At 41.8% G+C, this 13,822-nt stretch overlaps 1 protein-coding gene across 1 annotated transcript in view; it reads right to left on the reverse strand.

Moving 5' to 3' along the window:
• Positions 1–1,982: 1,982 nt before the first annotated feature.
• The window catches only part of LOC116353558 (probable alpha-ketoglutarate-dependent hypophosphite dioxygenase), a 20,250-nt gene continuing 8,410 nt past the window's right edge, over positions 1,983–13,822 (reverse strand). The window contains exons 3-7 of the mRNA XM_031789456.1: positions 7,565–7,862; positions 6,483–6,574; positions 6,040–6,179; positions 3,797–3,901; positions 1,983–3,576 (exon numbers count right to left, since the gene is read on the reverse strand). Coding sequence (XP_031645316.1) covers positions 3,493–3,576; positions 3,797–3,901; positions 6,040–6,179; positions 6,483–6,574; positions 7,565–7,862 — 719 coding nt within the window. The 3' untranslated portion in view covers positions 1,983–3,492. The remainder of the gene's footprint in view (positions 3,577–3,796; positions 3,902–6,039; positions 6,180–6,482; positions 6,575–7,564; positions 7,863–13,822) is intronic.

The raw sequence follows: 13,822 nt of genomic DNA on the forward strand, positions 1-13,822 counted from the left end.
CCAGAAATAACAAACTGACCCTAGCCTGACCCTAGCCCCCCGACACATAAACTACTGCAGCATAAATACTGGAGGCTGAGACAGGAGGGGTCAGGAGACACTGTGGCCCCATCCGAGGACACCCCCGGACAGGGCCAAACAGGCATGATATAACCCCACCCACTTTGCCAAAGCACAGCCCCCACACCACTAGAGGGATATCTTCAACCACCAATTTACCATCCTGAGACAAGGCCGAGTATAGCCCACAAAGACCTCCGCCACGGCAACCCAAGGGGGGACGCCAACCCAGACAGGAAGATCACATCAGTGACTCAACCCACTCAAGTGACGCACCCCTCCTAGGGACGGTATGAAAGAGCCCTAGTAAGCCAGTGAGCCCCTGTAATAGGGTTAGAGGCAGAGAATCCCAGTGGAAAGAGGGGAACCGGCCAGGCAGAGACAGCAAGGGCGGTTCGTTGCTCCAGAGCCTTTCCGTTCACCTTTACACTCCTGGGCCAGACTACACTCAATCATATAGAGATATAGAGATATAGAGATGAGTCTTCAGTAAAGACTTAAAGGTTGAGACCGAGTCTGCGTCTCTCACATGGGTAGGCAGACCATTCCATAAAAATGGAGCTCTGTAGGAGAAAGCCCTGCCTCCAGCTGTTTTCTTAGAAATTCTAGGGACAATTAGGAGGCCTGCGTCTTGTGACCGTAGCGTACGTGTAGGTATGTACGGCAGGACCAAATCGGAAAGATAGGTAGGAGCAAGCCCATGTACTGCTTTGTAGGTTAGCAGTATAACCTTGAAATCAGCCCTAGCCTTGACAGGAAGCCAGTGTATGGAGGCTAGCACTGGAGTAATATGATCAAATGTTTTGGTTCTAGTCAGGATTCTAGTAGTCGTATTTAGCACTAACCATGTGTATGTAATAAATAAAATGTGAATTGATTTGATGTGATTTGTCATGGAAAGAGTAGGTGTTCTTAATATTTTTTACACTCAGTGTATGTGATGTATTATCATTAACGGTTACATTTTATTGATAACATTTGCCTACATTAGTAACTCCCTTGGTGAAGTCCACAGGACTGAAAATGAGCAAATTCAACATACATGTCTCTATCACTGTCACTGACACATACAGATCAGTGGTAACTTTACAATTCACTGGAAAAGGCAATGCACACCGGGAAATTATACTCGAGGTGTGCCTTATCGGGGGCATGGCTTTGAAATTGTTATTTTTGGCCACCCGTGAGAGGCAGTGTTGTATCAGTTTAACTGGTCTATGCTTGCGCTAATTTACATGTTATAATGTCTGCTGCCGGTTCTGATGTCTTAAATGTTTACATAAGAGCATGTAGCAACAAAGACTTGTGAGTGTAGTTTGTAATGTCCTTAACTCAACATTGACCTTGTCAAGAAATACGGACCTCTTGTTGTAGTGTTTAAAACTACTATATGAGGTGTTATTGTAGAACTCCATTGGGGTAAACAATAAACACTTCCTGGTGTTAAAACTACTACATGAGGTGTTATTGTAGAACTCCATTGGGGTAAACAATAAACACTTCCTGGTGTTAAAACTACTACATGAGGTGTTATTGTAGAACTCCATTGGGGTAAACAATAAACACTTCCTGGTGTTAAAACTACTATATGAGGTGTTATTGTAGAACTCCATTGGGGTAAACAATAAACACTTCCTGGTGTTAAAACTACTACATGAAGTGTTAATGCCCTAACACTGACAAAGTGTAAAAGCATCAGCACCAGGAAGGGGATTTCCAGACCTTTCTAATGCTAAGCAGCATGACCCGTTATTGTTTGTAGCCTCCTCATGAAAAATAATGATGTTTGGGTAAGAAAAAAAAATCTACATTTTGCCCTTTCATTCAACTGGTTAAAATCCCAATCCCAGATTTTTGAAACAAATGAAACATAGTTTGCTGTGACTTACAAAGTAAGACCCACCAAGTTCCACAGAGAAAGATGCCAGTGTATAGTGAGATGGTTTATTCAACACGTAAATCACAATAAGACACATGAAGAGGTAATATAGCATGAAGTCCCAGATACATTAGCTTACATGTTCATTCAGCATTTAATTTGGCCTCCATTCACATTTTAAACATGTAATTATTATCATTATCAATGCACTAAAATAACAGGTCAGCTCAGGTCACCTTCAGAGTGGCTTGCCTTTTTGTTCACTCTACAGAAACAGGAGATGGACTCCTGCCCTACGGGCCGTTCTGGTTCACTCTACAGAAACAGGAGATGGACTCCTGCCCTACGGGCCGTTCTGGTTCACTCTACAGAAACAGGAGATGGACTCCTGCCCTATGGGCCGTTCTGGTTCACTCTACAGAAACAGGAGATGGACTCCTGCCCTACGGGCCGTTCTGGTTCCCTCTACAGAAACAGGAGATGGACTCCTGCCCTACGGGCCGTTCTGGTTCCCTCTACAGAAACAGGAGATGGACTCCTGCCCTACGGGCCGTTCTGGTTCACTCTACAGAAACAGGAGATGGACTCCTGCGCTACGGGCCGTTCTGGTCCACTCTACAGAAACAGGAGATGGACTCCAGTCCAACCCAGCCCGACCCAGTCCAACCCAGTCCAACCCAGATACTGTGAGCTCCACCGGTATTGGGACAGTGACACATGCTGTACTGTTCGAAACACTTCTACATGGACGTTACCATGACGACATATAGTCCTGAATGAATAATGACGAGGGAGAAAGTAAAAAAAGTTATATGCACACATCATACCCCGAAAACAGAGGTTAGCATTTTATATCATACCCCCAAGACATGCTAACCTCTCACCATTACAATAACAGGGAAGGTTAGCATTTTATATCATACCCCCAAGACATGCTAAACTCTCACCATTACAATAACAGGGGAGGTTAGCATTTTTGGAGAGTATGATGTTTTTGTCTGTAAGGTTCTCACTCATCATTAATCAAGATTCATTCAGGATTATCCATAATCATGATAACATCCACGTTAATGTAGCAGTGTTTAGAAACATAGTCGATTCTAATCCTACATTATTTAACATTTCTATTGGGCACAAAATAATCTGAAACTCAACCAAAACAATCAACAAATGCATCCAACACGTTTGTAGAGTCACAAGATTGATATAGTTAATGCGTGCTGTGAACATGGGACCAAATACTAAACTTTTGACTACTTTAATACATAGAAGTGAATTTGTCCCAGTACATTTGGTCTCCTAATATGGGGGGCTATGAACAAAAAGTGATTTTTAAACCGTTCATCCGATATCATCAAGGTGAACACAGCAGTAAGTCATCAAGGTGAACACAGCAGTAAGTCATCAAGGTGAACACAGCAGTAAGTCATCAAGGTGAACACAGCAGTAAGTCATCAAGGTGAGTACAGTATCATTAGGTTCCTCTAAGTATCAGACAGTAATACGGTAATGGTATCTCTATGGATATGGTTGCAGTTGTGCTGTAAGGCTCATCACAGCAAGGTGGAGAAGTGACTGAACTGGTCTGATCCACTAGCCATCACTGTAGCATGGAAACGCCTGGGACGGTTTGGGTCCTGCAGAGAGAGAGAGAGAGAGAGATTGAGAGAAACATAGGGTAGACACAGGTAGAGACATATCTACAGTAGTTCTCAACTGTATAGGGTAGACACAGTTAGAGACATATCTACAGTAGTTCTCACCTGTAAAGGGTAGATACAGGTAGAGACATATCTACAGTAGTTCTCACCTTTATAGGGTAGATACAGTTAGAGACATATCTACAGTAGTTCTCACCTGTATAGGGTAGGCACAGGTAGGGACGTATCGTATCACGAAGCCACAGCGTCTCTTCTGGGATGTGTTGGGGTCACTGGCGTGGACCAGGAACCCATCATGGATCTGATTGGGTTAACCATCAACATCAAATCACAATCCCAAATGGCACCTTAATTCTTATTGTTTGTACAGCACAATTGGTGAGAAACACAATATACAGTGCCTTGCGAAAGTATTCGGCCCCCTTAAACTTTGCGACCTTTTGCCACATTTCAGGCTTCAAACATAAAGATATAAAACTGTATTTTTTTGTGAAGAATCAACAACAAGTGGGACACAATCATGAAGTGGAACGACATTTATTGGATATTTCCAACTTTTTTAACAAATAAAAAACTGAAAAATTGGGCGTGCAAAATTATTCAGCCCCTTTACTTTCAGTGCAGCAAACTCTCTCCAGAAGTTCAGTGAGGATATCTGAATGATCCAATGTTGACCTAAATGACTAATGATGATAAATACAATCCACCTGTGTGTAATCAAGTCTCCGTATAAATGCACCTGCACTGTGATAGTCTCAGAGGTCCGTTAAAAGCGCAGAGAGCATCATGAAGAACAAGGAACACACCAGGCAGGTCCGAGATACTGTTGTGAAGAAGTTTAAAGCCGGATTTGGATACAAAAAGATTTCCCAAGCTTTAAACATCCCAAGGAGCACTGTGCAAGCGATAATATTGAAATGGAAGGAGTATCAGACCACTGCAAATCTACCAAGACCTGGCCGTCCCTCTAAACTTTCAGCTCATACAAGGAGAATACTGATCAGAGATGCAGCCAAGAGGCCCATGATCACTCTGGATGAACTGCAGAGATCTACAGCTGAGGTGGGAGACTCTGTCCATAGGACAACAATCAGTCGTATATTGCACAAATCGGACCTTTATGGAAGAGTGGCAAGAAGAAAGCCATTTCTTAAAGATATCCATAAAAAGTGTTGTTTAAAGTTTGCCACAAGCCACCTGGGAGACACACCAAACATGTGGAAGAAGGTGCTCTGGTCAGATGAAACCAAAATTGAACTTTTTGGCAACAATGCAAGACGTTATGTTTGGCGTAAAAGCAACACAGCTCATCACCCTGAACACACCATCCCCACTGTCAAACATGGTGGTGGCAGCATCATGGTTTGGGCCTGCTTTTCTTCAGCAGGGACAGGGAAGATGGTTAAAATTGATGGGAAGATGGATGGAGCCAAATACAGGACCATTCTGGAAGAAAACCTGATGGAGTCTGTAAAAGACCTGAGACTGGGACGGAGATTTGTCTTCCAACAAGACAATGATCCAAAACATAAAGCAAAATCTACAATGGAATGGTTCAAAAATAAACATATCCAGGTGTTAGAATGGCCAAGTCAAAGTCCAGACTCGAGAATCGAGAATCTGTGGAAAGAACTGAAAACTGCTGTTCACAAATGCTCTCCATCCAACCTCACTGAGCTCGAGCTGTTTTGCAAGGAGGAATGGGAAAAAATGTCAGTCTCTCGATGTGCAAAACTGATAGAGACATACCCCAAGCGACTTACAGCTGTAATCGCAGCAAAAGGTGGCGCTACAAAGTATTAACTTAAGGGGGCTGAATAATTTTGCACGCCCAATTTTTCAGTTTTTGATTTGTTAAAAAAGTTTGAAATATCCAATAAATGTCGTTCCACTTCATGATTGTGTCCCACTTGTTGTTGATTCTTCACAAAAAAATACAGTTTTATATTTTTATGTTTGAAGCCTGAAATGTGGCAAAAGGTCGCACAGTTCAAGGGGGCCGAATACTTTCGCAAGGCACTGTAGTTGTAGAAGAATAGAGAATAGAGTGTATTTCCCTGTAATACAGAATGCCCAGTAGGACTTGGGATGGGAAGCTTCCTGTAATACAGAATGCCCAGTAGGACTTGGGATGGGAAGCTCACTGTAATACAGAATGCCCAGTAGGACTTGGGATGGGAAGCTTCCTGTAATACAGAATGTCTAGTAGGACCTGGGATGGGAAGCTTCCTGTAATACAGAATGTCTAGTAGGACTTGGGATGGGAGCTCCCTGTAATACAGAATGTCTAGTAGGACCTGGGATGGGAAGCTCCCTGTAATACAGAATGTCTAGTAGGACCTGGGATGGGAAGCTCACTGTAATACAGAATGTCTGTTTGCTGACATTTGTTGTTCTTAAAAAGACAAGAACCCGCAGTAGAGGGGCAGTGTGACTTACAGACATCTGCCCAGCCAGCAGGGGGCAGAGTAGAGCGCTATCCGTTTGCACCAGCTCCTCAGGGATCTCCTGGTTGACTGACAGCATGTTTCCGGGGCGGGAGGCGAGTTGGTGGGGCAGCATGCCAGAGCAGTGGCTTCCTGGAGGAGGAGGGGGAAGAGGGGATGGAGAGAGGAGGAGAGGAGAGGAAACACTTTACTAACCACACAGACTCTAGTCTTCTGTTTGTCTATGAAAGGACATCTTAGCACAGTCATTTCATGCTAGAATGACAGAAAGAGGCTTTCAGAACATTAACTGGACCTGGCTAAATGCAGATAAATATTTTGAGGAGCCATTTAAGTATTTATTTATCTAGTTGTGGCACCAATTAGAACTGAACTGGCCATTTCTGGAAACTAAATGATTTGGTGAGTTTTAGGTGGTCAGGGGAGCTGCAGTACCTGGGATGACCTTCAGGGCTCCGTTTTCTGCCAGTGAGTCGTCTAGAGCCAGCCACACAGACAGGACTGGACCCCCAGCTATTCCCCAGTACCTGGAGGAATCAGACAGCTGCTGAGTAAATACTTGTTATTACTCAAAACGTACTGTAGTAGTAGGAGTGGTGTAGCAGTAGTAATATTGTAGTACTACTGTAGTAGTTGTAGTGACAGTACTACAAGCAGTATTAGTAGCAGTAGTAGTGGGATTGTGATAGTTGTAGTAGTAGTAGTAGTAGCAGTAGTAGTACTGTAGTATTAGGAGTAGTATTGTGATAGTAGTAGTATTTGTAACGGTTCTTTTGCGGTGAAGGAGAGTCGGACCAAAATGCAGCGTGCGATCCATGTTTAATAAACAAACGTAAAACACGAATCAATATTAAACACTACAAAACAAAGAATGTAACGAAAACCGAAAGAGCCTATATTAGTGTAAACTAACACAGAGACAGGAACAAGGACACTAAGGACAATCACCCACGAAACACTCAAAGAATATGGCTGCCTAAATATGGTTCCCAATCAGAGACAACGATAAACACCTGCCTCTGATTGAGAACCACTTCAGACAGCCATAGACTTAACTAGAACACCCCACTAAGCTACAATCCCAATACATACACACCACATACAAAAACCCATGCCACACCCTGGCCTGACCAAATAAATGAAGATAAACACAAAATACTTAGACCAGGGCGTGACAGTATTGTAGAAGTGTTGTGGTAGTAGTAGCTGTAGTATTGTATTAGTAGTAGTTGTACTGTAGTAGTAGGACTGGTGTAGTAGTAGTAATGTTGTAGTAGTATTGTGGTAGTAGTAGCTGTAGTATTGTAGTTGTAGTAGTAGTAGTAGTAGCAGTAGTGATGTAGTAGTTGTAATATTGTAGTACTACTGTAGTAGTTGTAGTAACAGTACTACAAGCAGTATTGGTAGCGGTAGTAGTACTGTAGTAGTATTTTACTATTTTTGAGATACTTGTAACTGACAGTAGTATTAGTATTGTCATAGTAATGTAGCTGTAGAAGTATTAGTGATGTACTCACCTCATATCCTGGTGCCAGGCCACGAAGGGCAGTCCAGTCTCACTCTGTTGGTCCTTCTCTGATGACCTCACTTCCTCCTCACTGGTCAGAGTGATGGCATCATTTCCTGCCTGTGTGGCTGTGGGGTGGGGTGTGGGGGTTGTTGGGTACTTGCAGATGAAGCGTGAGTCTAGCAGGATGACATCAGAGCCCAGGATGGACTGTACCACCTGTAGGATGTGGGGGTGTTTGGCCAGGCCCATCACCCAGGGGTACTGCAGGTGCACATTGTGGAGACTGTACTGGGTATACTCCTCACCTGAAGTCAGGTAGACACAGGTAGACATCAGTCAATACAGGTAGATATAATTAAATACAGGGAGATACAGATAGATATCATTCAATACAGGTGGCTATCATTCAATACAGGTAGATACAGATAGATATAATTCAATACAGGTAGCTATCATTCAATACAGATAGATACAGATAGATATAATTCAATACAGGTAGGTATCATTCATTACAGGTAGACAAAGGTAGATATAATTCAAATACAGGTAGATATCATTCAATACAGGGTAGCCTAGTGGTTGGACTAGTAACTGAAAGGTTGCTAGACAAATCTGTCGTTCTGCCCCTGAACAGGCAGTTAGCCCACTGTTCCTAGGCCGTCATTGAAAATAAGAATTTGTTCTTAACTGACTTGCCTAGTAAAATAAAGGTAAAAATAAATAAAATAAACAAATAAAAACACATGTCGATACAGGTAGATATCATTCAATACAGGTAGACAGAGGTAGATATCATTCAATACAGGTAGACAGAGGTAGATATCATTCAATACAGGTAGACAGAGGTAGATATCATTCAATACAGGTAGACAGAGGTAGATATCATTCAATACAGGTAGACAGAGGTAGATATCATTCAATACAGGTAGACAGAGGTAGATATCATTCAATACAGGTAGACAGAGGTAGATATCATTCAATACAGGTAGACAGAGGTAGATATCATTCAATACAGGTAGACAGAGGTAGATATCATTCAATACAGGTAGACAGAGGTAGATATCATTCAATACAGGTAGACAGAGGTAGATATCATTCAATACAGGTAGACAGAGGTAGATATCATTCAATACAGGTAGACAGAGGTAGATATCATTCAATACAGGTAGACAGAGGTAGATATCATTCAATACAGGTAGACAGAGGTAGATATCATTCAATACAGGTAGACAGAGGTAGATATCATTCAATACAGGTAGACAGAGGTAGATATCATTCAATACAGGTAGACAGAGGTAGATATCATTCAATACAGGTAGACAGAGGTAGATATCATTCAATACAGGTAGACAGAGGTAGATATCATTCAATACAGGTAGACAGAGGTAGATATCATTCAATACAGGTAGACAGAGGTAGATATCATTCAATACAGGTAGACAGAGGTAGATATCATTCAATACAGGTAGACAGAGGTAGATATCATTCAATACAGGTAGACAGAGGTAGATATCATTCAATACAGGTAGACAGAGGTAGATATCATTCAATACAGGTAGATATCATTCAATACAGGTAGACAGAGGTAGATATCATTCAATACAGGTAGACAGAGGTAGATATCATTCAATACAGGTAGACAGAGGTAGATATCATTCAATACAGGTAGACAGAGGTAGATATCATTCAATACAGGTAGACAGAGGTAGATATCATTCAATACAGGTAGACAGAGGTAGATATCATTCAATACAGGTAGACAGAGGTAGATATCATTCAATACAGGTAGACAGAGTTAGATATCATTCAATACACGTAGACAGAGTTAGATATCATTCAATACAGGTAGACAGAGTTAGATATCATTCAATACAGGTAGATATCATTCAATACAGGTAGATATCATTCAATACAGGTAGACAGAGGTAGATCTCATTCAATACAGGTAGATATCATTCAATACAGGTAGACACAGGTAGATATCATTCAATACAGGTAGACACAGGTAGATATCATTCAATACAGGTAGATATCATTCAATACAGGTAGACAGAGGTAGATATCATTCAATACAGGTAGACAGAGTTAGATATCATTCAATACACGTAGACATAGTTAGATATCATTCAATACAGGTAGACAGAGTTAGATATCATTCAATACAGGTAGATATCATTCAATACAGGTAGACAGAGTTAGATATCATTCAATACAGGTAGATATCATTCAATACAGGTAGATATCATTCAATACAGGTAGATATCATTCAATACAGGTAGACACAGGTAGATATCATTCAATACAGGTAGATATCATTCAATACAGGTAGACAGAGGTAGATATCATTCAATACAGGTAGGTATCATTCAATACAGGTAGACAGAGTTAGAAATCATTCAATACAGGTAGACAGAGTTAGATATCATTCAATACAGGTAGACAGAGTTAGATATCATTCAATACAGGTAGATATCATTCAATACAGGTAGACAGCGTTAGATATCATTCAATACAGGTAGATATCATTCAATACAGGTAGACAGAGGTAGATATGTTCAATACAGGTCGACACAGGTAGATATCATTCAATACAGGTAGACATAGGTAGATATCATTCAATACAGGTAGACAGAGTTAGATATCATTCAATACAGGTAGACAGAGTTAGATGTAATTCAACACATGTAGAGACAGGTCGATATCATTCAATACAGGTAGACACGGGTAGATATGTTCAATACAGGTGGATATCATTCAACACGTGTAGAGACAGGTCGATATCATTCAATACAGGTAGACACATGTCGATATCATTACGTACATGTCGATACAGGTAGAAATCATTCAATATAGGTAGACAGAGGTAGATATGTTCAATACAGATAGACAAAGGTAGATATCATTACGTAAGTGTCGATACAGGTAGATATCATTCAATACAGGTAGACAGAGTTAGATGTAATTCAATACAGATAGACAGTTAGATATAATTCAATACAGATAGACAGAGTTAGATATAATTCAATACAGATAGACAGAGTTAGATGTAATTCAATACAGATAGACAGAGCTAGATATCATTCAATACAGGTAGACAGAGTTAGCTATCATTCAATACAGGTAGATATCATTCAATACAGATAGACAGAGTTAGATATAATTCAATACAGGTAGACAGAGTTAGCTATCATTCAATACAGGTAGATATCATTCAATACAGATAGACAGAGTTAGATATAATTCAATACAGGTAGACAGATGAAGATGCCATTCAATAGATTCCATTTAAAGGACATGTTTAACCATAAAAGGTTGAACGAACACGGCTGTTAACCTTCTGTTCCTAGGCCATCATTGAAAACATGAACTTGCCTAGTTACATAAAGGTAAAATAAAATAAAACATAATCATGGTGATATTACAGATTTTTTATTTTATTTATTTTATTTTACCTTTATTTAACCAGGTAGGCAAGTTGAGAACAAGTTCTCATTTACAATTGCGACCTGGCCAAGATAAAGCAAAGCAGTTCGACAGATAAAACGACACAGAGTTACACATGGAGTAAAAACAAACATACAGTCAATAATGCAGTATAAACAAGTCTATATACAATGTGAGGTGAGAAGGGAGGTAAAGGCAAAAAAGGCCATGATGGCAAAGTAAATACAATATAGCAAGTAAAATACTGGAATGGTAGTTTTGCAATGGAAGAATGTGCAAAGTAGAAATAAAAAATAATGGGGTGCAAAGGAGCAAAATAAATAAATAAATTAAAATTAAATACAGTTGGGAAAGAGGTAGTTGTTTGGGCTAAATTATAGGTGGGCTATGTACAGGTGCAGTAATCTGTGAGCTGCTCTGACAGTTGGTGCTTAAAGCTAGTGAGGGAGATAAGTGTTTCCAGTTTCAGAGATTTTTGTAGTTCGTTCCAGTCATTGGCAGCAGAGAACTGGAAGGAGAGGCGGCCAAAGAAAGAATTGGTTTTGGGGGTGACTAGAGAGATATACCTGCTGGAGCGTGTGCTACAGGTGGGAGATGCTATGGTGACCAGCGAGCTGAGATAAGGGGGGACTTTACCTAGCAGGGTCTTGTAGATGACATGGAGCCAGTGGGTTTGGCGACGAGTATGAAGCGAGGGCCAGCCAACGAGAGCGTACAGGTCGCAATGGTGGGTAGTATATGGGGCTTTGGTGATAAAACGGATTGCACTGTGATAGACTGCATCCAATTTGTTGAGTAGGGTATTGGAGGCTATTTTGTAAATGACATCGCCAAAGTCGAGGATTGGTAGGATGGTCAGTTTTACAAGGGTATGTTTGGCAGCATGAGTGAAGGATGCTTTGTTGCGAAATAGGAAGCCAATTCTAGATTTAACTTTGGATTGGAGATGTTTGATATGGGTCTGGAAGGAGAGTTTACAGTCTAACCAGACACCTAAGTATTTGTAGTTGTCCACGTATTCTAAGTCAGAGCCGTCCAGAGTAGTGATGTTGGACAGGCGGGTAGGTGCAGGTAGCGATCGGTTGAAGAGCATGCATTTAGTTTTACTTGTATTTAAGAGCAATTGGAGGCCACGGAAGGAGAGTTGTATGGCATTGAAGCTTGCCTGGATGGTTGTTAACACAGTGTCCAAAGAAGGGCCGGAAGTATACAGAATGGTGTCGTCTGCGTAGAGGTGGATCAGGGACTCACCAGCAGCAAGAGCGACCTCATTGATGTATACAGAGAAGAGAGTCGGTCCAAGAATTGAACCCTGTGGCACCCCCATAGAGACTGCCAGAGGTCCGGACAGCAGACCCTCCGATTTGACACACTGAACTCTATCAGAGAAGTAGTTGGTGAACCAGGCGAGGCAATCATTTGAGAAACCAAGGCTGTCGAGTCTGCCGATGAGGATATGGTGATTGACAGAGTCGAAAGCCTTGGCCAGATCAATGAATACGGCTGCACAGTAATGTTTCTTATCGATGGCGGTTAAGATATCGTTTAAGACCTTGAGCGTGGCTGAGGTGCACCCATGACCAGCTCTGAAACCGGATTGCATAGCAGAGAAGGTATGGTGAGATTCGAAATGGTCGGTAATCTGTTTGTTGACTTGGCTTTCGAAGACCTTAGAAAGGCACGGTAGGATAGATATAGGTCTGTAGCAGTTTGGGTCAAGAGTGTCCCCCCCTTTGAAGAGGGGGATGACCGCAGCTGCTTTCCAATCTTTGGGAATCTCAGACGACACGAAAGAGAGGTTGAACAGGCTAGTAATAGGGGTGGCAACAATTTCGGCAGATAATTTTAGGAAGAAAGGGTCCAGATTGTCTAGCCCGGCTGATTTGTAGGGGTCCAGATTTTGCAGCTCTTTCAGAACATCAGCTGAATAGATTTGGGAGAAGGAGAAATGGGGAAGGCTTGGGCGAGTTGCTGTTGGGGGTGCAGTGCTGTTGTCCGGGGTAGGAGTAGCCAGGTGGAAAGCATGGCCAGCCGTACAAAAATGCTTATTGAAATTCTCAATTATGGTGGATTTATCAGTGGTGACAGTGTTTCCTATCTTCAGTGCAGTGGGCAGCTGGGAGGAGGTGTTCTTATTCTCCATGGACTTTACAGTGTCCCAGAACTTTTTTGAGTTAGTGTTGCAGGAAGCAAATTTCTGCTTGAAAAAGCTAGCCTTGGCTTTTCTAACTGCCTGTGTATAATGATTTCTAGCTTCCCTGAACAGCTGCATATCACGGGGGCTGTTCGATGCTAATGCAGAACGCCATAGGATGTTTTTGTGTTGGTTAAGGGCAGTCAGGTCTGGGGAGAACCAAGGGCTATATCTGTTCCTGGTTCTAAATTTCTTAAATGGGGCATGTTTATTTAAGATGGTTAGGAAGGCATTTTTAAAAAATATCCAGGCATCCTCTACTGACGGGATGAGATCAATATCCTTCCAGGATACCCCGGCCAGGTCGATTAGAAAGGCCTGCTCGCAGAAGTGTTTCAGGGAGCGTTTTACAGTGATGAGTGGAGGTCGTTTGACCGCTGACCCATTACGGATGCAGGCAATGAGGCAGTGATCGCTGAGATCTTGGTTGAAGACAGCAGAGGTGTATTTAGAGGGGAAGTTGGTTAGGATGATATCTATGAGGGTGCCCGTGTTTAAGGTTTTGGGGAGGTACCTGGTAGGTTCATTGATTATTTGTGTGAGATTGAGGGCATCAAGTTTAGATTGTAGGATGGCTGGGGTGTTAAGCATGTTCCAGTTTAGGTCGCCTAGCAGCACGAACTCTGA

This window comes from Oncorhynchus kisutch, linkage group LG15 (genome assembly GCF_002021735.2).
Source record: "Oncorhynchus kisutch isolate 150728-3 linkage group LG15, Okis_V2, whole genome shotgun sequence".
Classification (NCBI taxonomy): Eukaryota; Metazoa; Chordata; class Actinopteri; order Salmoniformes; family Salmonidae; genus Oncorhynchus; species Oncorhynchus kisutch.